The sequence below is a fragment of the Polyodon spathula genome, unplaced genomic scaffold (assembly GCF_017654505.1).
Source record: "Polyodon spathula isolate WHYD16114869_AA unplaced genomic scaffold, ASM1765450v1 scaffolds_721, whole genome shotgun sequence".
Taxonomy (NCBI): Eukaryota; Metazoa; Chordata; class Actinopteri; order Acipenseriformes; family Polyodontidae; genus Polyodon; species Polyodon spathula.
The window spans coordinates 1-25,000 of record NW_024472210.1 but is presented as its reverse complement, the minus strand read 5'-3'; the positions used below and the strand labels follow the sequence as shown (position 1 = coordinate 25,000).

The 25,000-nt window shown below is 43.5% G+C and overlaps 2 protein-coding genes across 2 annotated transcripts; both read left to right on the top strand.

The window, feature by feature from the left end:
• The first annotated feature begins 6 nt into the window (after positions 1-6).
• Positions 7-6,629, top strand: LOC121308476 (RNA-binding protein FUS-like). The gene is made up of 9 exons (XM_041240901.1): positions 7-1,077; positions 1,654-1,686; positions 2,213-2,322; positions 2,956-3,085; positions 3,289-3,384; positions 4,476-4,557; positions 4,907-4,986; positions 5,272-5,389; positions 6,211-6,629. Exons 4-9 carry the CDS (start codon positions 2,980-2,982, stop codon positions 6,245-6,247), a joined length of 519 nt encoding a protein of 172 aa, XP_041096835.1. The 5' UTR covers positions 7-1,077; positions 1,654-1,686; positions 2,213-2,322; positions 2,956-2,979; the 3' UTR covers positions 6,248-6,629.
• An 807-nt stretch (positions 6,630-7,436) lies between these two features.
• Positions 7,437-24,591, top strand: LOC121308475 (matrix metalloproteinase-28-like). The gene is made up of 5 exons (XM_041240900.1): positions 7,437-7,783; positions 11,549-11,628; positions 13,247-13,431; positions 20,170-20,391; positions 23,193-24,591. Exons 1-5 carry the CDS (start codon positions 7,655-7,657, stop codon positions 23,678-23,680), a joined length of 1,104 nt encoding a protein of 367 aa, XP_041096834.1. The 5' UTR covers positions 7,437-7,654; the 3' UTR covers positions 23,681-24,591.
• The last annotated feature ends 409 nt before the right edge of the window (positions 24,592-25,000 follow it).

Below are 25,000 nucleotides of genomic sequence, written 5' to 3'. Positions count from 1 at the left end.
ACAGTGCGTTTAACTTGGTTTTTCTTTTAAAATAATCACACGATTTCATGTCATTTGCCCTCATTCTGTATGAAGGAATAGCATTGACCTAAAGTGTTCTACTTTGCCCAAGGCACCACAGGGATGAGCAGCAGGCTTTGAACATGTCATTGTTCCAGTAGTAATGGATGATTTGCTATCTTAACATCTCCATGTTCAAGCAGGAACTGAGCCATCCTTTGGTTCTTGGGTCAGTTTGCTTGGTGTCATCCCTGAGGATGCATGTCTGATCTTTGCAGCTGGTTCAGCAAGTAAACTAATTACCCAGGAAAATACAGTGATCTAAGACACTCTAGCATTAAGGGGAAATGAATCAATACAATATCTTTACAAAATGTGACATGCAGCTCCGTTCCCCACTTGTTTTAAATGATGTGGATCAAATGCTGTCCTGTTTGTTTGTGGAGTTCAATGTCTTCTGTGTTAACTTGGTCTACATTTTATGCTACAGGTTTCAGAGTGAATGAAATTAAACTTCTCCATCTCAGCTGTTGAAGCGCAGCACTTTTAAATATACACATATCTAGTTAGCAGAAAGTCAGTTGTTACAGATAATCATTATTTTACATGTTAGCAGTAAGGCAACAATTGCCAGACGAAACTGGCAGATTTTCCACTAAAGAAATTGTGGTTGGAGATGTCTTGGCTTTGGGCTTTAAGTATTAGCATTGCATAATGCTTTTGCACAGTAGTCCAGTTTCCTTCTCTTCTGCAAAAATAAAGATGTGTTTTATGATGCAGAGAAGTCTGCAACTTGAACACACAGCAAACGCCTGCAAAGATTTAAATAAATACATGAGTCTGCCCTTTACAAATGGTTCAGAAATAACCAACGACCAAACGTTTGCTACTTGGACCTGAATAAAAGTTTTTCCTTGATAAAGAGGTGTTTTTAGTTTTCAAGAACGTACAAGAAGTACATATTCAGAGTAGAAGTACAGAGCCCTGAGCTCAAAAATGTGACCTAAAGGAAGGCATCATTTCTTCAATTTTTCCTCTGCAGAGGGGGTGACCGTGGTGGCTTCAAAAATTTCGGTGGTAAGTGTCGAGCATCACAACTGTTTCAGTGGAAATTCTGTATAACCCAAAAGCTCTAAAGCCACCATATTCTTGAGTTGCGTCCCAAAGGAAGGCACTTCATCTGTAACTAGCTGGGCTTTGTTTTTTTTTTTGTTTGTTTTAATGCTCTTGGGTGTTTTTTTTTTTTTTTTTAAACTGGAAAAGTAAGGGAAAAAACATTGTATTGCTATTTGCATGAAGAATACAACAGTATTTTAAGACATGTATTCAGAAGGATGGGTGGAAAAATATACCTGTGTCCTCGAAGGTGGAGAGAAAAATATGGGGACCAAACAAATCTTTGCCGTCCTGAACTAGTCTTCACAGCTACAACACCAGCATTGAAAGGTTTGGCTTTGCCACAGCTATGTGAAAACATTCACACAGTGGTGCACAAACGACTTCTTTTTAATATATTTTCTTTAACTATTTAAGAGGTAGCCAGTTTGGGGGAGTATAACTTGAGAGGATATGGGGTGGAATTCTGTGCATTTGTGAACATGTAAATGGGAGTATACATGCCAATTGGTGTTTTTTCAATTTGCTCTTCTGCAGGCTCAAGAGATCTTGCACATCGGTCTGATTCAGGTGAGGTCAGAGTCCTTTTTACAGAGATGGATGGTGTTGAAACTGAAATATTTTTACTTTATACGGTGCGCTCAACTTAATGTGGACATTTTGCTTTTTGTGGACACATGCATAAAGACAGTCTTCTTGCACCTTTTATATTCATTAGTGGACAGATGCGCTGCATTGTGGACAATTTTCACATGAACTGGCAAATAACTATTTTTTGTATGTCCCTTTTTGTTACATGATTGTCAAACATAATTAGTTCCTTAACTATATAAATGTGTGATTTTTTGTAATACAGCTGTACCAGTTCATAATTGTATAATAGTTATAACAGTTATAGCTTATGATGAGAGCAAGTTACTTGTATGCATTCTCCACTATTTCTAATTGGAGAATCAATTGGCTTCAAGTTGCTGGTTTAGTTGACCTTAAGACATGTGGTCTTTAAAACTATACTATAAAATTTACTTGGTGAATGAACTGTCCTATATTTGTTCTTTGGGACTAACGTGGCTTTTTACTTGTTGTATATCTGTAGGTGGTGAGCAGGACAACTCTGACAACAACACCATCTTTGTCCAGGGACTGGGGGACAACGTAAACCCTGAAGAGGTGGCCCAATATTTCAAACAGATCGGCATCATTAAGGTTTGTGAAACATCCCTATCCAGCAAAGAGTACCTTGTAGGGTGATCCCTGCCTGGCACTGTCATGGCTTGGAGGCAGTGTGTGTTGTAATGTTCTATACCGTAATTTACGATATATCCACACACCGGTGCAAAACGCACCCCAATGCATTCCACACACTTTCATTCGTGTAATGACTTTGTTGTTTTATGTGCATGTGGATTACGCACACTTGTCACCTTGGTAGCGGTTCATAACACTAGATTCCTCTCCATACTTCACATAGCAGGAAACAGACTACAAACTCTGCCTTAGCGCAAGAAAAAGAGGATTGTGTTCAAGTCTACAACATACTATGGGGTACTTTTGATTTTGTTCAAAGTTGTACTTTTGAAAACTGCAGTAATCCTCTGATATGGAAATTTCTTAATCATATAAGTGCAAATGTAAGGGGGTGCATTGAAATCAGGGGTGTAGACAGCCTTGAGTCTTGGAGACTTCTATCACCAGTTGTTTTATTACCAGCTAAAAGTAGATTAATTAACCACGTGGTTGGACCAGTGTCTTCCATTAGACTGAGAGCTAATGTCTCCCATCGCTGATTTCAATGAATGGCAAATAACAATGCTTTTCATCTTATTTTTCACAACATAGATCAACAAAAAAACAGGCCTGCCTATGATCAACTTGTATACTGACAAAGCAACCGGGAGGCTTAAGGGAGAAGCCACTGTGTCTTTTGATGATCCACCATCTGCAAAAGCAGCTATTGATTGGTTTGATGGTAAGTTTGCTTCCCAACATTAAGTTGCTTTCATATGGAAACAATCTATTATGCCTCCTAAATAGATGTGCTAGTCTTAAGTGGAACAGTGAACATATTTTCTTAACGCCTCAAATGAATCCCCTTTTCTGATTTGTAGTTGGTTTAGTTGCGAATGTGTTGCTGCTGTTAATGGTGTGCTGCAATTCGTTCTGTTCTCGTAGGAAAGGAGTTCAATGGCAAGCCAATCAAGGTTTCCTTTGCCACAAGGAGGCCTGAATTTATGCAGCGAGGAGGTGGAAGAGGTGGAGGGCGTGGAGGTATGAAGTTTTACATCAATGAATAGAACATGAACGAACGGTACCTGCTCAGAATCAGGGCTCGGCCCATTTGAGGTTTGGTGGCCGCCCCTCTGAGTTTCTTTATCAATATATTACATTAAAAAAAAAAAAACTAATTAGATCCACCGCAGTTGCGCAGCCAGCCTGTGTTGTTGCTGGAGTGATTTTCTCTTGCCGCACGCAGTCTGTCAATGGTTAGGCAACAGCTCCAAGGCACGCAGCCACGGTCACGTGGAAGTATGTAATCAATGCTTACGCGGTGACTGTATGCCAAGTGCTGAGCCAGCGGCAAAATGTTTTGTTTTGTTTCCTCTTGATGGGAGCAAAATTTTCAATTTTAATAACCACATGTAATGTTAAATGGGAATAGATTAAACCTGCATGTGTGTTTTATGGCTGCTTTTGATGCGTATCCACGTACCTTCAAAATTACTATTTGCCCACTTTTTTTTTTTTTTTTTGAGAAACAGAAGTAATGGGCAGCTCGTAAATGAAACCCATTTAAATAGTTTTGTTTTTGCTGTTACACAGATAAGCACTGTTTAAATTCTGTGGTTTTACATTGTGAATTCTGTGTGGTTTAAGATTGTTGACCGAAAAGACGATAGCAGCGGTATAGCAGTAGTGCCTTTATTCAAAGGTTTCTATTTTTTTTAATACAGTATAATTGTACTCTCTGCTTTGCCCAGTGTGTTTTCTGTAAGTATGTTGGTATTGCGCAGGTATTACAGCCTGACAATTGAGTTAAAAATAGTTCAGTTTTGTTGGTGGCGTCCCACAAGCAGTTTTGTGGGTCGCCACAGCGGCCCCGGTTACATTAAGGTTGCTGACCCCTGCTCAGAATGAAGGACGGGATCAGAGCTGAACTGGAAACTGTTGGTGAAATTAAATGCTGAACACTAGAAATGCTGCTTTTGAATTGCTTCCCCTCAGTGAATGCAAACAAGAATGACTGATTTATTCAGGTTTGCAGTACAGCCATGTTGTGTGTTACACGCATTCCTTGTTGCAGAAGCAATATAAAGTACATGTTGCTGAGATTCTCCATTTAGAAAACTGTGCTTTTTCAGGATCCAGAGGTTTTGGCCGTGGGGGTTTTGGTGCCAGCCCTGGTGGAGAGCCGAAGAACGGAGACTGGCTGTGTCCAAACTCGTAAGTGTATCATTTTCTTTCTACTTGTTTTTTGTACATGAGCCTTGAATAGTAATTGCTCCAATTTAGAACAGCCATTGAGTTTCATTTCTTGTCTCCTGGCTTTCTAATTTATCAAAATCCCTGGATGTGGAGTTGAAATATGAAATGCATCTGAAGTAGAGAACTAAGCTTTGTTTTATTTATTTTGAAGAAGCTTCTGCTGCTGGTATGTTCTTGGGAAAACTATGCATTAAGATTCTTTTCCACACAAGGTTGATTATAGGTTATGGTACTGATGCCGTTAGCTGCAGAGCGTGGGGATGTGTAATGTCACCTTGCTCAATGTGTGTTTTTTTTTTTTTTGCAGCTCTTGTGGTAATATGAACTTTGCAAGAAGAACAGAGTGCAACCAGTGCAGTACATCTAAACCAGGGGATGCCTATGGGGGTATGCATGTCTAATTTAAATCAATGTTATATATGTTACACACACTAGTAAGAACAAGATGTCATGTTTTAAATGTACTGTATGAATAAGAGTATTGGAGACTGGAACAACATCCTATATTTTTTTTTTTTTTTCACAGACCTGTGATTTAAGTAGTCCAAGATTAGTGTAATTGGTTGCACTTTGGAACTAGACATATTATTGCCTGGTCTGTGAAATCATCCTTCAGGTCGAGTAGTTATCCTTGTGTGGTCCATGTGTTGAAGCTCTGTGCTTGCTCTGCAGATCGTGGTGGTGGTAGAGGAGGTTATGGAGGAGACAGGGGCGGGTTCAGAGGGCGCGGTGGATTCCGTGGCGGGCGCGGGGGCGATCGTGGAGGCTTTGGAGGGAAGATGGGAGGAAGGTAAGTGCTGACGTTGCTTTCTGTGTTTTCTCTGATTTTTATTAAGTCATGCTACTGACTATTACCAGTTAACTTGAGTAGATTTTCACAAAACCTGAAACCTGCTAGAAAATCCTACAGATCCAAGGTCAGAACACTATTAAAGCAGTTCACTTGCAAGCTTTTAAGCATGTCCAGTAAACAAACAGTGAGTGCCGACATCTGTTGGCTAAATCTGGGTTGCAGATCAGCCTTTTATTTATTTTAGTTCAGTTTAATCTCGTAAACACTTCAGTTTAGAATGCTAGTTTTACTTTTCATTGTGGGCGCTGATCCGTTTACACTGACCCCAGGCACTGCTTAGTTTACTGCAGTTGCTATACACAATTTACAAATATTGGAAGAATTGGGAAGCTTTAAGATAAAAACAAGCGTATTTCTACTTGTTACATCAGTCGATCAATAAAACCCTTTTTACCCAAATGAGTCAATTGAAAACAAATTCTCGTTTACAGTGAAGAGCTGGCAATAAAATACGATAAGGAGTTAAACAATAAAAAGCAATACATCAAAACATAGCTCAGCAGCAGCTTGGCAGGCACAGGTGTCAGTCAGCAATGAGTCGACCCGACGGCTAAAAGCAAACTCGGATATAAATCTTTCTAGTTTGAACTGTTTTTGAAACTCCTTCCGGTCCTTGCAAACTGAAATGAGGGATTTAAAGCTGTTGCTACCAGTTTAATTCAATGACTGGATCTTCAGCTGTATAATGTTGTACAATGAATAAAAACCTTATACCAGCTCGGCTTTATAGATTGAAGTTTCTTGCCCTTCCTTTGCAGGGATGATTACAGAGAGCGCCGAGACCGGCCGTACTGAGGATTCCCGGGAAGCCAGCACTCATTCTGTGATTCCAGGAGACAGGGGGTTTGGGGCAGCGTTTGTTTTGTGCATTTCCATTGAAGTGTCTTTTCATTGACAGAATGGCACGTGTGATGCTTCATAGTCTTACCTGCTCAGTAGTGCAGAGAACATGGATGTGCAGCTGCTGTGAAAGAACGTTTCTACAGTGGAGGAATGTAATAAAAAGTTAGCGTTAAGGGTTAAATTGGATTTCTTTTCTTGTTGGGTTTTTTTTCTTCTTTTTTTAATTGCAAACGTACAGGTTAAGATGTGCAACATGAGCCGGACTTGTATTCTACTTGTATTGCCAAATTGCAGAATGTTTTGTATAACTGAATAAAGCAGGCGTTTTACTTCAGATGTGTGTGTGTGGGGAAGGTTTTTTTTTTTTTTTCCCCTTCATTGACAAAGGAGCATTCAAAGCAGCCACTGTTCATGTCTTAAGAAAAATATCAGTATGAAGCCAGATCTCTTCAATGTCATAACAGCCTACTGCTGCAAGTAATAACTAAACTGACTGAGGGAGACAAGTCTAAACTATACAACAATACAGGAAACCCCAACCAAGCGTGGAATTCAAACTGGCTAATGTTCACCCATCCACACATTCTGTTTCTGCAGAGCAGGGTTTTCATAGAGAGGCATAACAAGACAGACCATTGTGCAGATAGGTACAGGTCTGATATCAGCCAGCCGGATACTGTACATACCCCAATAAACAGGACGCATGTATTGTTCTGGTACAAAAAGAAAACCTCTTATTTCCGGGGATGTGCATGTGAAGATCACTTCCTCCACATTAGTTATTGTATCAGATGAAACTAGTTCACATTGATACAGTCTGGAACAAACAAAACCGTTCCACTTTTTGTTAATGTTAACCACATCAATAATTGTCCCGATCTGTAAAGGGTGCCTCCTGTGCAAACAGTTTGCCGTTGTACGTTTTGCGGGTTAAAGAAAGGAATAAATTCCACCGAGCCTCGGGTTTGTAAAATCCAGTAGAGTACAATAGCTAATTGTCGTTAATTACAGAGCTGCTGCTTGTGCCTCGTAACATCGAATCCTTGGCGCTGCAATCCAGCGGGTCGGTCCTTGAGACTCTACATTGCAACTGTAGGCGGAGCGACAGCGAGTGCGGGGAGGGAGCGCCCAAAGCAGCCCCGAGCACCAGCGCTCAGTATCCGCAGTTACAACTCGGAGGCTGAGCAGTGGGAGAGTCCCGGGATCGCAAAGAGATCATAAAACGAGTCAAGGGGTGTTTACTCTGGTTGAGATGCAATTGGAATAAACGTAACACATCAGTGTAGATTATTAGAACGCGATTTAATATATCGATTTGGTGCAACCGAACCATTCGGTTTTGGAAATGTCCTGAAGAAGATGCAGCTGCCGGTTGCGCTCAGATGTTTTCATTGGATTTGTTTTTTGTTTCTCCTTATCTTCGTTTCATTCACTTCACTTTCCCCGGTTCTCAAGAAGGTCGAGGACTGGGAATTAGAGACTGCAGAGGTATGGCAATTTTTCTGAGTTCTACATTGCACCTAATTTCTGATGTAACTGAACTTTGTTGTCACACAGTAAATAGGTTAATTCAGTATGTAATATGTAAAGTTTTTGTAAGAATCACATTTAACCAGGCGCTCAATTTAACAAGGAAACACCCTGGAGGAATTATATCAAGGCTTGCTCAACCATTAGGAACACAAATACAATTTGGAAACACTAAGCGAAAAAATGCATTTATAGCATGACCTAACCAATAATTAGTGAAACAGATTACTTAATTTGTTTTGGTGTTATTGAAGGCTGCTGTCATATCACGTACAGGTGGTACGGGGGGCTCACCTGGAGACAAGGTGCGGATCCCGTCTCCTCCTGGAAACACAAAGTGGGCTGAACTAAACCCGTACTGTCCGCAGCAATCCGTTTACAATATCAATCTATTGCACTGAGAACAGCTGTGTAGTATTAAAGATATTAACAGAAATCACGCAGGTCAACGCCTTGCAGTACAAAGGTAACCTCAACAAAAAATATCTATGGAGCCTGCCGGGCAATGCCGAGATAAGATCGCTTGTCAGGAGGGAGGAGCGGGGTGGAGGGTTACTTAATCAATTGAGTAAGTGGTTGCACTTCACAAGCAGACTGGCATCAAAGACATTTGCAGTTTTTACAACCGGCTCGGCTTTAGGAAAGGGGCTTAGCAGACCGCGAGTCCTCGACCTCGCTGTTAGCGTGTTGACTTGCGATTGCAAACATGCAGACGCGGGTCCCGACTCCCTCAGGACTCGTTTTAATGATTGTTTTCGACCTTTTTGAACAGCTGTTGGTTTCTAGCCGCTATACGTTGGGATATCGGCAAAAGTCTACTACTGTACTAGACTAAATACCATTGTCAATACTGCAGCCAACTACTGTAAAGTAAAACAAAACCCAAAAACAGATGTCATGTGTAATTTGCTTATATCAGTATATGTTTATATAATGCTCTAACAAGCATGCTTTCAATTTTGCTAAAGTCATATTTAATTGAGTAGTTGAACTCTTTTTAATTTGGGTTTACAATAAAGGTTAGTCCAAAGTGAGAAATGTGCCAACAGCGCCCTCTAGCGAGTGAATCGGTATGTACACCAGTGCTTCCCCAGACTGTTATACGGAATTGCGGATTCCACCCCAGTCCATGGAATCACAAAGCCTGGACACGGGTTCGTTTAGGTCTGGCTACTTTCCTGGTAATAACAGTGACAGCTTGACAACAGACGCCAGAAGGAAGCCCTAAACTCTGGATAAAACCCCATCAGTGATACAGTACCAGGCGTAGCTTTGCGCGGTTTAATAACCTCCTCCCCCCGAACTGAAGATGGGATCGTCGCATTTGCCAGCATTGCAATCTGACCAGGCGCTCATCTTGGGAGAGGTGTATTTAACTAGACAAGTCTGGAGCTGTGCTGCAATAGGACATTCTTGCAATACATGTTCATGAGTCAGCTGCCGTGCAATCCCAAACTGCTGTTCATTTGATAGGAGCACACCGTGTATGGGGAATGTATAGCATGTTTACACAGGGGTTGCAAAGTAGGAGAAAAAAAAACATTTCAAACTGTTCAGGCTTATGAATAATGAGGCTCATGTATGTCTGTGTTTTATTTGATCAGAGAGAGAGAGAGAGTACTGTACTGTTCCAGCTGTACTGGAATCCAGGCCTCCTTGCTGGCTGTCTTGTAGAAAGGCTGCTGGCGTGATGAGGCAGGTCTCTGGCAATGAGCTGACAAGTAGTGTCCCGCTTCGCCTCCGAGCAAACCAGACCCCTAATCCCGAGCTTGCAGCAGCATAGCTTTCCCTTTGTCGCTGCAGTTCCGTGAATGTGTCTCCTGTCCTTCTTCGTGGGTTCTGATAGCTTTCCCCTTTGTCACTGCAGTTCCGTGAATGTGTCTCCTGTCCTCCTTCGTGGGTTCTGATAGCTTTCCCCTTTGTCACTGCAGTTCCGTGAATGTGTCTCCTGTCCTCCTTCGTGGGTTCTGATAGCTTTCCCCGTTGTCACTGCAGTTCCTTGAATGTGTCTCCTGTCCTCCTTCGTGGGTTCTGATAGCTTTCCCATTTGTCGCTGCAGTTCCGTGAATGTGTCTCCTGTCCTTCTTCATGGGTTCTGATAGCTTTCCCCTTTGTCACTGGAGTTCCGTGAATGTGTCTCCTGTCCTCCTTCGTGGGTTCTGATAGCTTTCCCCTTTGTCACTGCAGTTCCGTGAATGTGTCTCCTGTCCTCCTTCGTGGGTTCTGATAGCTTTCCCCTTTGTCACTGCAGTTCCGTGAATGTGTCTCCTGTCCTTCTTCATGGGTTCTGATTAACCTGAAGGCTGCCACCTGCTAGTTTAAGTTTTTTATTTAAAAAATGAAAAATAATTAAAACATATTATCGAATAGCCATGGCCTGCTAACTACAGCGGGCATTGTCACAAGACATTTCCTTTTTTTTTTAAATTGTATGAGTGTCTTAATCTGGATCATATTTCCAAGAGCATTTAAATTAAAAAAACACACAAATACATTGAAACTTCATAATGCTGTGTTTTATTTGTGTGTACAGGATATTTATAAGCAGTACATGCACTGTCAGAATTTAAATAGTCAACAAATACAAGACCCCTAATTAGTATCTTCACTATGGTGACCAAGCCCGAATACCAAACAAGTGAAGTCCGAGGAATTTCAGAATTATTGAACTGAAACAGGCGTATTGATATTTCTTCAGTGGAAACATGAGCCCCACAATCCATGTCTTTGTTCCTCTTATCAGAGTGGTATTTATTAAAGAGGTGTGCTCGAGATTAGCTGTCATACCCTCTGCAGTCAGTGCCAACGGATTGCAAAAATACAATATTCTTTTGTTTACAGGCCAGGTAAAGAGTGATGGTCACAGAGCTCTGCTTTGAATCTGTTGGGAGTATTGTGCTGCAGCTGGTTCTCGTAAATCCGGGACCTCACAGGAATGATACATGGCTCTGACTAACTTACTGGGACCAAGGCTGGGTCTGTTTGGTCCCAAGAGGCCTGCCAGATATTTGACAGGATGCTTTATAAAGTGACATTTCCCACCCAACCATCTTACCAGCACCAACGTCGTCATGGAACTACCAGCCCTTTGACATATTCTCACAAAACAATTGTTACAGACTACATATATATATATATATATATATATATATATATATATATATATATATATATATATATATATATATATATATATATAGTGCCTCTAGATTTCGAACCACAGCAGTAACAGCTAACTGAAATGCGTTTTAACCAGAGAGTTCCTATTCTGTCCAGTACCTTATTAGTTCGCTGTTTGTTTTTCACATTTCATTTTCAATTTGGTGGTGCCCATATATCCTTCCGTCACAGTTATAAGTTGACTTTCTTCCTCGCTATGCTGCACATCTGGGGGGGGGGGGGCTACATGGGCTCAGGAACTGGGGTGTTTTGTACTGTACTGTATTCAGAATCTTATGTTTACACGAGTTAGTGAAATGTTTTTGAGAGCTGTGGAGGACAAACCCAGTACTGCGGGTGCTTGAGCTCACCGGGCGCCTGACCAGTAGGGGTCGCTATAGTGTGGTGAGGGGAAGCAGTTTTGGTGGGGTAAAATGTAGCCAAAGAAAATAAATAATCAAAGGTCGCCTTTGTTGTGGCATCTTGTTTAATTTTATAAAAGATGTATCAGTGTGCTCTTGAAACACTTTGAGAAACTGGAGTTTACACTCACTTCTCTTTCAGGGTTTTCTGGAGAAATATGGCTACCTGGGATACACAGGTAACCATGGACACGGGCCAGCTGAGGTGGGCAAGGCACTCAGGTACATGTCTTACTGCTTGAGAACAGCACTGAGAGGCAGCTCAGAACACACAGTGCTCACACCCTGTGCTGTAGAGACCCAGTCAATCATCCTGCTACTAACAGTTAATCAAATACTTTCAATAACAATGCATACTGTGTCCATTAACAGTAGCACATTTAGTGCAGTAAAGTTTTGATTATAATATTTGCTATTTATAAAAGTTTCCCAGAGTTAAACATTGCAAGTGTAATGCAAAAGGAAAGCATTAAGGCCAGAGAGGTGTGGTAAAGCATATTAAAAACATGGCAAACCAGGGTAAACTATGGAACATGGATAGTGTAACCATTGGAAAAGCCTTTTATATGGGGGACCTCCTTCTGGATCACTTGTCCTATAATGCACAAGGTTTTTGCACCAGGGGTGCTGTTTGCGACTCTTCCCTACAGATCAGTTTCAACTGCTCCATACTTTTCACCTCTTCTCTCGACCCATCTTGAATGAAGTCCTAACGGGAGATAGTCTGGGCTATGGAGCAAGAATGTCACTGTTTCCAGCGCAGGGTTAAAACACATTGCACTCAATTACTAGAGGGTGCTAATACACATTTTTCAGTATAGTCACCCAAGCTGTTGCTGTGCAGGTGAGCACTGCAGAGCCCCAGACCCCCATGCAGTGATGTGATCTGCTTTCTATTATTCTCAGAGCAGTCTCTCTAACTGTATCCTATTAGACACGCTCATTCTGTTCACACAGCCAGCAAGCTGTGTCCAAGCAGGGCTCCAGCAGACTCACGATTACAGACGCCTTCCCTTATATGGGAAGTGAAAGGCACAGAGATTTGAATAATGGTACACAGTAATGAGCCCTGTCAGCATGTGGAGGGTTTCTATATATGGGGGTTCTGCAGCCCTGTACAGCTTCTAGAATCATTTGTTCTTAAGAAGCCTGTTGCCTCATAAGGCAAGGTTGAAAATATTGCCTCTAGGTGTCTCTTGTGTTCATTATACAAATTATAGCCCTCTGCTGCAAGTATATCAGGAGCATGCCTATTGCAATGCAAACAAACTGGACTGTCAATGAGGTGTGCTCTCTGTTGTTTTGGACAGGTAATGCACTTGTATTGCAGCTGATGTTAGGCCTTATCATTGCTTGTACCTAGGAAATGTTAAGACTTTTAAGACTCAGAAGTTAAAAGAGCCGCTGTGGCCTCTATAGAGTTCTCAAGCACGTCTCTAAATCAAGCTCTGAGTGCAACCATTAGCCTGTCCCCCTGCAACACTTTCCCCTCAGTGGATGTGAGAAATACATCAGTAAGAAATACAGACTGGGCATAGTGTTGCAGGGGGGACAGGTTCATGGTTACACTCTGGTGTGCCAGGTGTACTTAGAGAGAAGGCTGGATTCTGAGGGCTGTATTGAGGACAGAGGGGTGCTTTACATTTCTGAGCTTTCAAAAGCCCCCAGCATGTGACAACTGAAACAGGAAATCATATGCAAAGCAAATTTAAACAAGAAGACATTAGTTAAGATAAGAAGGGTATTTCAGTCTGCTCTTAATGGAGCCACGTGGGCATCACTGTACATCTGCATGATAGTGCTGATGGGTCAATGCTGACCTCTCTCTCTGTGTCTCCAGGGAGTTCCAGTGGCTCTCTCGGCTGCCGGTCAGTGGGTTAGTGGACGATGCCACGCTGCAGCTCATGTCTCAGCCTAGGTGCGGAGTGACCGATGGAGAGAGCCACGCAGCCTGGGAGGAACGAGTCAGCGCCATCTTCTCTGGAAACGGAGGAAAGAGGAGATCAAAGAGATACAGCCAGCAAGGTGAGCACAGACCCCTAAACACGGACACACTGTCCATCCAGGACCAGTAGGAAATACTTCTTCACACAGAGAGGGGGGGAGAGGAGGGGACGGCTCCCAAGCCACGATGTTGCTGCTGCTTTTTTGAGGTTTGCCTCATTCTGAGTGGTTCTGCGTTCTGTTCCAACATTGAGTTCTGCCTTTACCTGGCTTTGAGTTTGTCTGGAAAGTCCTAAGATCCAGGACTGAAAGTCTTTCTCCTCGAAATTCACACAGAGAGTAAGTGGGGCTGCAGTTGAAAAGTCACATTGGCACTCTCCAGACAAGCTCAAAGCAAGTTCAAATCAGGTAAAGACAGAAGGAATACAATAACTCAATATTGGAGGATCAAACCCCAAAGCCTCTCAGACTGCAAACACCACACTGTAGGGGGGATGGAAGGAAGCAGTTGACATGACATTTCAAGCAAAACTTAGCACTAGAGCCATGAATACACAAGGTAACAAACCATGCACTATACTACAGTGTCTAAATTTAAATAATAATAACAAATAAAATAACAAGCCAAAAAAACTTGTGTGGTTTTTTTATTTATTTTTATGAATAATGCACAGAAATGGCCTCGGCTGCAAATTAGAGCAACCAGCCTTGTGGAACTTAGACCTGCACCATGTAGAAATGCACAAGCAAAGAATGCCTTTTGCAGGAAACAAGCAGTTCTCTAGATACATATAGAGCAGGCTTTAATACAATTAGATACTCATGAAACTATGCCAGCTGCTGTCTGGAGGGAGCAGGGAAACTCTCCCAGCAGTTCTACTTGGAAATTCAATACACCTTCCTTTAAGCTGCTGATCACGCAGCACAGCTGTATGAGTTCCACTGTGATTGCCTCATGCTGTAGGAGTGCAGCAGTCATCTCCTGTGCAGGACACCCCTCCTCCTGCTTGTCAGGTCCTGTCCAGTCTGCCCATGTAGCTTGTTGTGAACTGCGAACAGGAATTCATGAAAGGAGGAGCAAGCAGCCTGTGGGCTCCAGTACATGGAGGCTGGCCAGGTGGATCTTCAGTGAGGAATGAGGAGACATCTGAGGCTCTCAGCACACACTGGCGGACATTCGAGACAGGTGAAACCCTGCTCAGCTGGCTAGGGTTTGCTTTATAAATGGACACAAACATTAACTCCTCTGTCTTATAATGTGATCAGGATGTAAGCAGTTTCTGAAACTGACAACACAGTTACTACAGATTGTTGATTTCCTGTCTGTTTTTTTATTCAATAGGCCACTCTGCTCACCTCCCAGCCCCTCATCTATATCCACTAAGCCACACTGCCTAGCTCCCAGTCCCTCTGCTCTAACCACTAAGCCACACTGCCTAGCTCCCAGTCCCTCTGCTCTAACCACTAAGCCACACTGCCTAGCTCCCAGTCCCTCAGCTGTAAGTTTTTACTCAGCAGGGTTTTTAATTCTCTTCCAGGCAACATCTGAAGCCCAAACAAACCCTTTCATGTCAGGCTGTTATAATAACACAGCTTGAAGTAGGAATGATCACACCCGTGAACACTGCCTGTGCGTTGTTATAAAAGCACAGACGAGTTGTTAAAGGAAATCTAATTATACGTGCCAGAAATCAGATGTGTGTTGCACATGTTTATTGAAAGCTCAGCATCGTCACTGAGGCAGGGTGTGATGGGAAAGCTTATTTGCAGCACCCCTCCCGTTGGTCTTTTTAACCCTGTATACAATAGCAGATGTCACATTTAGTCTACATTGTATTAGGTTGACAATGTATTGAGAATTAAAGTGTATCCTCTGCCCTGTGAAAGTGAGTCCGTGCGATGCCACACGTGGAACGCCTGCCTGCAGATAGTGACTCCATTAGAAATGGCACTATTCTATTCAAATCTTTGCTAAAGCATTTTACAAACATAACATCCATTTGTTAATATAATCTAAGAGAAACCCCTGCTGTGATAACGTACAGATCTACTCATGCAATGGGTTCTGTCTTTTATACACTGAAGGATCGTATTTCTTCTTGTTCTGGGACTGATGCTTTATTCACTCCAGATGGCTTCCATTGACTGTCTTTCTCTCCCAGACAAAGCAGGCAATGACAATGAAGTGTGTAGAATAGGAGAGGAATTCAAAGAAGTGCCATTCCACCACAGCTCCTCCGGTATTGTGTGATTCTTCTCTTGTCCTGAAAAGCCTGCAGTGCAGGGCGGAGGGGAGGTGGGTTCGGAGCGCAGAGAGGTCTCATTGTAATGCTGTGAGTAGCAGGGCAGGGTCCATATTACACACAGATTACTGAGCACTGGAATTCCTTTTTAGGAGTTAGGAGTTTAGGAGGCTATTCCCATCATGTGCTTACACTGCAGAATTACACTCAGTACACGAGACACAACATTTGTCGACTTGACATAGTTACTTGTAATTTCTCTTGTTTTGAAGATACAAATTTTAACCAGCCTTTATGAGGAATCTAGAGCACCGTGACTACCTTTACAGGACCAGCCTCTATGATGAATCTAGAGCACCGTGACTACCTTTACAGGACAGCCTTTATGAGGAATCTAGAGCACCGTGACTACCTTTACAGGACCAGCCTTTATGAGGAATCTAGAGCACCGTGACTACCTTTACAGGACCAGCCTCTATGAGGAATCTAGAGCACCGTGACTACCTTTACAGGACAGCCTCTATGAGGAATCTAGAGCACCGTGACTACCTTTACAGGACCAGCCTTTATGAGGAATCTAGAGCACCGTGACTATCTTTATAGGACCAGCTTATATGAGGAATCTAGAGCACCGTGACTACCTTTACAGGACAGCCTTTATGAGGAATCTAGAGCACCGTGACTACCTTTACAGGACCAGCCTTTATGAGGAATCTAGAGCACCATGACTATCTTTATAGGACCAGCTTATATGAGGAATCTAGAGCACCGTGACTACCTTTACAGGACAGCCTCTATGAGGAATCTAGAGCACCGTGACTACCTTTACAGGACCAGCCTTTATGAGGAATCTAGAGCACCGTGACTACCTTTACAGGACCAGCCTCTATGTGGAATCTAGGGAACTGCCACAGCTGTCTTAGTAGTTTCAGCACCAAACACATGCAAAATAATATTCTACTATCCATAGATCTACTAGGAAAAATATTATATTAGTTTAATTTGGAGAGCCAAGTTTTCCACAGTTGAGTTTTGTTAAACTTAGATCACATCTTTACAGGGCTGACACTTTTTTCATATAACTTGGTCCTTTTTATAGATATCATATCATATCTGAGGGGATGTAATACTTAAAAAAAAAGTTAACTGAAGTTTCATCAATATTCTTCTAAACATATATAATCAAGTACAGCGAGCATATATAAAACAGTGCTGTTGGATTGTAATGCGTAGACATATTTTTGAACAGGCTGTAATTTGAGTGCAATTGATGTCATTATTTTTGTACTTTTAACAAACTAATGGCAGACCAAAATAGTTTTCATAATATTGTCTGTGGCATGAACCTTGTATTGCAGTATGGGAGGTAAGAGTGCCTTCCTGAAGCCATTAACATTCCTGATATATCGGATAAACTTGCCCATTCCTCTCCAGTGAACACTATAGGAATGAGGATCTTATTACAAGATTAGCGCTAGAAGCAGCACACTGTGCCTGCTCTCACTGCATCATGAGCTGAGCATGAGATTAATGACTGAGAAGTCATGCAATTGTATTTGGTTTGGCTTTCAAGGCACTCTGCTGGTCACTTGTACTCTCCGCGGCGCTAGCATGATTAAACACCGGTGTGCTGTGTTTTCTCTCTGATAACTGTGTAGCACTGTTTGAAAGAACTTGAAAAGAACAACGCCCTTGAATAAATACAGAGTCTGCCATTAGGCGTTTGGGCAAGCCACAAATAATAGTGCTTTGGGATTTGTGACATCTGTTTCCTTCTTTTTCCTTTCCAATACTTCCAGACATCATTTGTCAGCGTTTTTTTGAGCTGCTGTTTTAAAGCAGTTGGAAAAGTTTCTTCCAGAAACCCACGCGCTCACAACAATGCAGCTGGGGCATTTCCCCTGCTGGAATACCCACAATAACAAGTATTGGGGTTTTTGTTTGTTTAGGGTCCTCATGCAAAAAACGTGGACCCTTCTTTCCTGATCGTGTCTGTTTGTCTGTCACAGTTGGCATCAATCTTCACCAACTTTTGTCACACAGTCCTAGGATTGCATCTGGCTATAATCTGATAAATGTATAACTTTTCAGGGACTGTGAACCCCTCTGTGCTGTAAGTGTGTGTGCTTGTGTTATAATAGCTGCAATGATCACAATCCAGCTAAAATTGAATTGTCTGCAGTGCGGTTGGTATGCATTATCCCCCATTAAAACCAGCGAGCAGCTTCCCGTTTTTTTCAGTTATATGAGCCCATAATGTGTGAGCTACACATTTTATTTCTTTCCGTGTTGTATAAAAACAAACCAAAAACTGATGATGCAATTTTTTTTAACTTGTGAGCTTGTGTGGGATGTGTTCCACCCATAAATCACCCAAGTGATGTCCGCAGACATAATTAAACATCTGGAGCTGCATCTGGTTCAACTTTATCAGCCAGATTCCCTCCTGCTGTATTGCTGCAGCCAGTTTGGTAGCTGCCTGTTTGCAGTTTTTATTGTGACTTCGATATATTTGCAGTAACACTTAGTGAAGTAGTGAGGTGACAGGGATTGTGACTGATGGAGGCTCAGTCTGTTAGACCCAGCCGTGGATCCCTGGCCCATGCTGCTGCAGGATATGTTTTAATGCCCTTTCTCTGTGAGTTTATTTGGGAACACTGAGAGATTGAGAGCTGTAGATTACCGTGGTCCCCCGAGAAAGTGGAGGCAATAGAATTGTTACAAAAGTCATTTGGGGATTTCCTTATGGAAGCAATTAGAACTCGTTCAACTGGAAACACACACACACACAGACACAGAGACAAACATGGTTTAAAACTTCAGGAGTCGTTCAGATTCTTGTTAGCCGTGTCCACAGTTCAACATGGGTTTTCAGGTTGTAATATACAACTGCTAAGCAATCCCATAGCTTTACAACAGGCCATTAAAGCATTTTAAAAGGTATTAATGCCTCCGGGGGTAGTCTTGAGTGCTGTGCTAATTGAACCGGGTTATTTAGGGTTCCTTATGAGCGTTGTGATAGCTCATGTTTATCAGTACTAAAGCAAGTCTGCTTGTTTCATTGGAATGTGTTTGCTAGATTAAAGATGTGCTTCTCTGTTCTACAACCCTTGGTTACCTTGCCCCTCATTCCTTTTCCATGAGAATCCCAGCAGGACAATGTTTCCTTTCCCAGCTCCCTGCTAATCGTCAGACGCTTTATCTTGTGCGCATGAATGAAAATATTTCCGATGACACAAAAATGTTCTTGGGTTGTTTAAATCTACCCTGGAACGTGAACTCTGCACAAACCCAGGCCCACTAGATACAGGCTCTGTTCAATTAGTATACAACTCTGGCCAAAGGTTTTCCATCACCCTATAGAATGAACTAATTTTGCTTCATAAAGTCGAATGAAACCTTCTGAATAATGTGCCATTAACATATTGAATTACACACTGCTTTTCAGTTTTCCATATACTTAACGAAAAACTGACAAAATTGAAGAAATGTGACATTTTCAAATCTAACATGAAATACTGTACTACTATTGTGGCTTCTGGTAGACTTTTACAATATAATTCGGTAGTTTCTTTAATTGCATGATGTAAAAAAAAAAATAGATCTAAATTATGTTCATATAGTTTTATTTTTTATCTTCAATCCTAAAATTCTAGGTGATGCAAAACTTTTGGCCATGGCTGTAGGTGATCTGTTTTAATGGATGAATCTGAACAATTAACTTATTGAATTGTAATGCAACTTGTGTTATCATGGTGTTATCACTGTACAACATAAGTACAGGGTATGGGGTCCTCGAGTGGCTCTCCAGGTAAACACACGGCCGTGTGGTGTGCAGGGAGAGTCATACAGTCAGGGGAGTGAAGGGGTCCCCGAGAGGCTCTCCTGGTTAAAGCGTGGCTGTGTGGTGTGCAGGGTGAGACAAAAACCGGAAGGGATTGTTTCTCGTCGCTCCACAGCAGACCCTACCGGCCAGGAGCCCAGTGAGCTCAGGCAGGCACCAGCAAGGCTGGTCTTTGTCCTCCTGAGGCCAGTAGCTCGCTGACATCCGCTCTCGAGTTCCTGGGTGTAGAAGAGGAAGCTGGCTCGGTCGTGGGATCGGAGGACACCCACTGAACCTTCAGTTCTCCAGAGCTGTGTGGGGAATTGCTGCGGTGAGGGGAAAAAATAATTGGACATCCTAAATTAAGGGAAAAATCGGGGGTAAAATAATTGGGCCCTCTAAATAAAATTGAAAAAGTTATCATATTAGGTTGTGGGGATGTGGAGGTGTCTTTCTGTCTGCCTGTCACACTTTTTACGTGTATCTTGAGAAAGTTAATCCATATACTGTAAATCAGCCATCTTAATTCATATACTGTAAATCAATCATCTTAATCCATATACTGTAAATCAGCCATCTTAATTCCTACAAATAAAGAAAATTTCACCATGAACCAGGGAGAGAAGTGAACATAAAATACAAAGTTATTTTCAGTTTACAAGGTATCAGTTGTGTTTGTTTCTGACGTAAAATACTTGATAAAGAGAACTTGATAAAGCGACTAATTCAATGTAACTTCTTGTTGTTGGCCAGGAGAGAAGTGGTACAAGCGTCACTTGACCTACCGCATTGTGAACGGCCCGCGCTCCCTGTCCCTGCTGCAGGTGAGGCGCGCGGTGAGGGCTGCCTTCGAGCTGTGGAGCAACGTGTCCGCACTGGCGTTCTGGGAGGTGATGGAGGGGCCGGCAGACATCAGGCTAGCGTTCTATGAGGGGGAGCACAGCGACGGGGTGACCAACGCCTTCGACGGGCCAGGTGCTGACACCTGTCTCCTTGTAAGCTTCCCCTTTCACCTGGCTTACACTGACACTGTCCCTGAACACTGACACACAGTCACACAGCACTGACCTACTGTCCCACTGTCCCATTGTCCCTGAGCACTGACCCACTGACCCTCAGCACTGACCTACTGTCCCACTGTCCCTGAGCACTGACCCACTGTTCCTGAGCAATGACACAGTCACACAGCACTGACCCACTGTCCCTGAGCACTGACACACAGTCACACAGCACTGACACACTGTCCCTGAGCACTGGCAGTCCTGCTGTAGTCTCAGGAAACTACTTCAGCACTAATGAAGGATTACATTTTAAATGTGGCGTGTTAAAAAGTACCAGCTAACAAAAACTGTGATGACTGTATGCAGTTCATGACATGACAAAACACTTGATATGCCTATGTGATGTTTTTGTTTGTTTTGTGGTACTTTTCAAAAGCTGCACAGTCACAATAAAATTGGAATCAGAGGGTAAATCTAATTTGAGTATATTGGATGGGTTTCTGCAGTTTTCAGAGGGTTATCTTTCTGAGACCTGCATTGGAAGAGTTAGGTCATCAATACCAGAAAAGCCATTCTTTCTGGCGACTCCAGAATATTTATTTGTTCCCTGCAGAAGTATTGATCAAGTAAACAACTGATTTCACAGCATAGGTGAGAACGTAGCCACATGCACGTGTCAGCACTCACAAAGGGTCCTGTAGGTTAGATTCAGGTAGTTTCAATCAAGACTTTATTCAGAAACAACGTAAATCAGGATTAAAGCAAATCACATGTGATACATACACAAGACATCAGCTGATGGTATTCTGAGCTGCCCTGGTACAGAGATGGTAAGTCTGAGCTGGCGTCAGTGTAGATGTCATTTTTCTGAGCAAAGAAATGATTTCATACAGCACAGATATACAGCTAGCTTATGTAATTTCCCTAGCGTGATACATGATGTGAGACAAAGCACTTTAACAATTAACATCTGCGTTTCTTCTTCACTTCACCAAGGTCAGCAGAATAACAAGAAGTTACACTTAAGAACAACTATGATATGAGTTTTGCTCAATTTTCACAGAGAGCAAAGTGCCATACCCATGCATTGCAAGGTCGAACGAGAAGTCCGGTGATTGCAAACTGCTGATGTAAGCTTGACTTTAACATTTCATTAGCCCAGTTTCTCACTTTACCATTTAAGGGGCACATAAGCAAGGGTTGCATAATGGAAAGGAACAGAGGGCTGATGAAACAGTAAGAGCTGATGCAATTCAATCAGAACTATGTGTACACCGCCCCGCACAGGGGGCGTGTTTATCAGAAAGAGCCCACTTGTTCCATTTGGATAGTGTGTGATTATTTCTTACAGTCCCTTCTTTTAATTTGTAACCTGAGGAATTTGGAAAGGGAACAAAGACTTAAAGGAAGGGGGGCCTTTTTGACTGCTGCACTCACACACTGCTGCTCAGCTCTGCTCTGCATTGTCTGGAAAGATTATCTGTATCTTAATTACTTTTGCTAGGAAGGAGTACATTCAGTTAGAACGACCATTCATTTGTCTCCACTCCTGTTGCAATTGATGGTCTTAAAAAGAAAGTATTTGTGATTTTTGTCGCTCCCTCGCTGATAGATAGTTCCCCCGAGGGCTGCTCTAAGTTTCTAGAGCAAACAGGAAATAACAAGACTCCACAGAAACAATATACTGTCTGAGGGAGAGATGATAATGAGATACTGGTAATGAATACTGTAATGAGAACAATGGACTAGAGTTTCAAAAAACACCAGTTACAGAAAAAAAAAAACGAGTAAGACACAACTTTAGACTACTCAAAAGCCCCTAATTTAAACGTCTGAGTTGTTTAGTTCTGATTTGGTTCTTTATTGGGTGAATTTTTACTATTTAAAAAGTCAGTGATCGTGCAGTTAGGGGAGTGCAGGCTCATGTACTGGCTGTGCAAAGTCACTGGGCTTTGTCCTCCAGAGGCCAGTAGCTCGCTGCCATCTGCTCTCGAGTTCCTGGGTGTAGAAGAGGAAGTTGGCTCGGTCAGTGGGATCGGAGGACGTCCTTCTGAACCATCAGTTCTCCTGAGCTTGGTGGGGAAAACAATTATTGGACATTCTAAATTAGGGAGAAAAATCGAGGGTTAAAATAATTGGGCGCGCTAAATGAAATTGCGTTTTTTAAATCAGCGATGAAGAAAATAGCTTTGAGAGTCTAGCCCACTGTGAGTTGATGTTTAAAACCCGGTACTGATGCTGTAATGGACCTTCTGGAACAAATGTTTGTCTACTTGACCTCGTCCAATACAGAGAGCTTAGGTAGGGGAGGAAGGGAATTGAGCAAGGTGGGTATGAAAGCACAGAGACTGTTACACATTGGCATTCTATTCAATCGGCAGCGAAGTGGCAGGCACATTTAAAGGTTGTAAAATGATGGAGTGGCTCAATGTTAGCACCTGCCTACATGGCTTTCTTACAGTTTCTTATACAGTCTATGTTTATACTCACGCATTCGGCTTGTGACACAGCATGAGGATGCAAGCAGGATACGTAAAACGACACCACCGCACGTATAAACATATAAAGATACATTTCATTATCATTTTCCCAACACAAAGGGAATGTTTCTGAATATAAATACTGCACGAGATGACACTCTTAGTGAAATAAGAGATGCTCCGAACTTCTGTTGCTTTCAATGGAACGTGGCTTCACAGTTTTGATGCCTGTCTCCTGTAGTGCTAGTAACAGGGTCTGGTCCTAACTGCATCTCTCCTGTGTGTCCTGTTGCAGGGGGGGCGCTCGCCCATGCCTTCTTCCCACGCCGAGGAGAGGCCCACTTCGACATCTCCGAGCGCTGGACCCTGAACGGCCACAAGGGGCGCAATCTCTTCATCGTGACTGCCCACGAGATCGGCCACACCCTAGGGCTGGAGCACTCGCCCGTCCGCAACGCCCTGATGTCGCCCTACTACAAGAAACTGGGCAAGGACTTGGTGCTGAGCTGGGACGACATCGCCGCTGTGCAGCAGCTCTATGGTCAGTTCACCCCCTCTGAAGCAGGAAGCTCAGCACGCTTTCCATCTGCTTCCACAGGCTCTAACTGCCTGGGCCTACGAAAGCATGCTCTCTCCTCATTAGCTGTGCTGTTGTTTTGTTTTAACATTGTGGATTCCGGCAGCTGTTCTTGGGCAGTTCAGGCTTTTCAACTTAAAACTCAATGCATTCTGGTAAGTGTAGTCCTGCTGACAGGGAAAACGTACCACAATGCTTTGCGATGAGAGTTGAAAAGCCTGAATTGTCTCAAACTGGCCTAGTTTACATGGAGTCATATGGTAACCATACATGTGACCTAAAATGACAGTGATGTTGGGAACTGTTGCATTTTTGTTTCTGGTTGATAAAGACCTAACGATTTGACTGCCTGATACAAAGCTGTATCCTACGATTCCCCAGGTAAATTTTGATTATGGGTGTGGTACAAGAAAAGTATTTTGCAAAGCCTTGTATCTCAGAAACCGTTTGAGGGAGTGACCTCATATGAGCAGGGATATATAAACCCTGCAGGCTTAATGTGTCATGACATGACCTCTGACCTAATACAGTCACCACGTTGAAGTCAGGCGACTTTTGAAGCTGCATCTGCATAGAGATAGTGCACTTTGAGCGACTGCCTTAATACTTGGCACACAGCGGTACTCTGTGATGTTCTTACTCAAGTTCTTTTGACAGCGGTGTCTAGTAAAAAGTAACCCTTTCATTCTGCTTTAAGCTGAGGCTTTGATATCAGGTCAGTCTTTTCAATGTATTACTGTGTGTGCTGTATTAATAAAAGGGTTATATAAGTGCCTATTAGACAGCACTCGCCAAGACTTTAAACAGTGTGCAGCTACAGTGATTCATCACCAGACTGCAATACATTTAAGATCAAAAAGAGAGCTGCTTGAAATACAGGCACTGTCCATTGAGGGTACTTGCACCCACTGCTCTTGCCATATTAAAAATGGGTCACCAAGACTAAAGGGAGTTAGAAATCCCATAACTAACTTTCCACGAGGGCCCCAGGCAGGCACAGGGAGAGATCACAGCAGCCACTGCTCTAATGGAAGTTATTTCAGTAATGATCCTTTGACCGGCTTTGGCTCCCCTCCCAGTTGTGCTGATTTGTGGTCACTCTGTGTGTGAGAGGAGGAGCCCATGTGATAATCGGGGGGGGGGGGGTGGGGGGGGGGGGGGGGGGGGGGGGGGGGGGGGGGGGGAGGGGGGGGGGGGGGGAGGGGGGGGGGGGGGGGGGGGGGGGGGGGGGGGGGGGGGGGGGGGGGGGGGGGGGGGGGGGGGGGGGGGGGGGGGGGGGGGGGGGGGGGGGGGGGGGGGGGGGGGGGGGGGGGGGGGGGGGGGGGGGGGGGGGGGGGGGGGGGGGGGGGGGGGGGGGGGGGGGGGGGGGGGGGGGGGGGGGGGGGGGGGTGGGGGGGGGGGGGAGGGGGGGGGGGGGGGGGTGGGGGGGGGGGGGGGGGGGGGGGGGGGGGGGGGGGGGGGGGGGGGGGGGGGGGGGGGGGGTGGGGGGGGGGGGGGGGTGGGGGGGGGGGGGGGGGGGGGGTGGG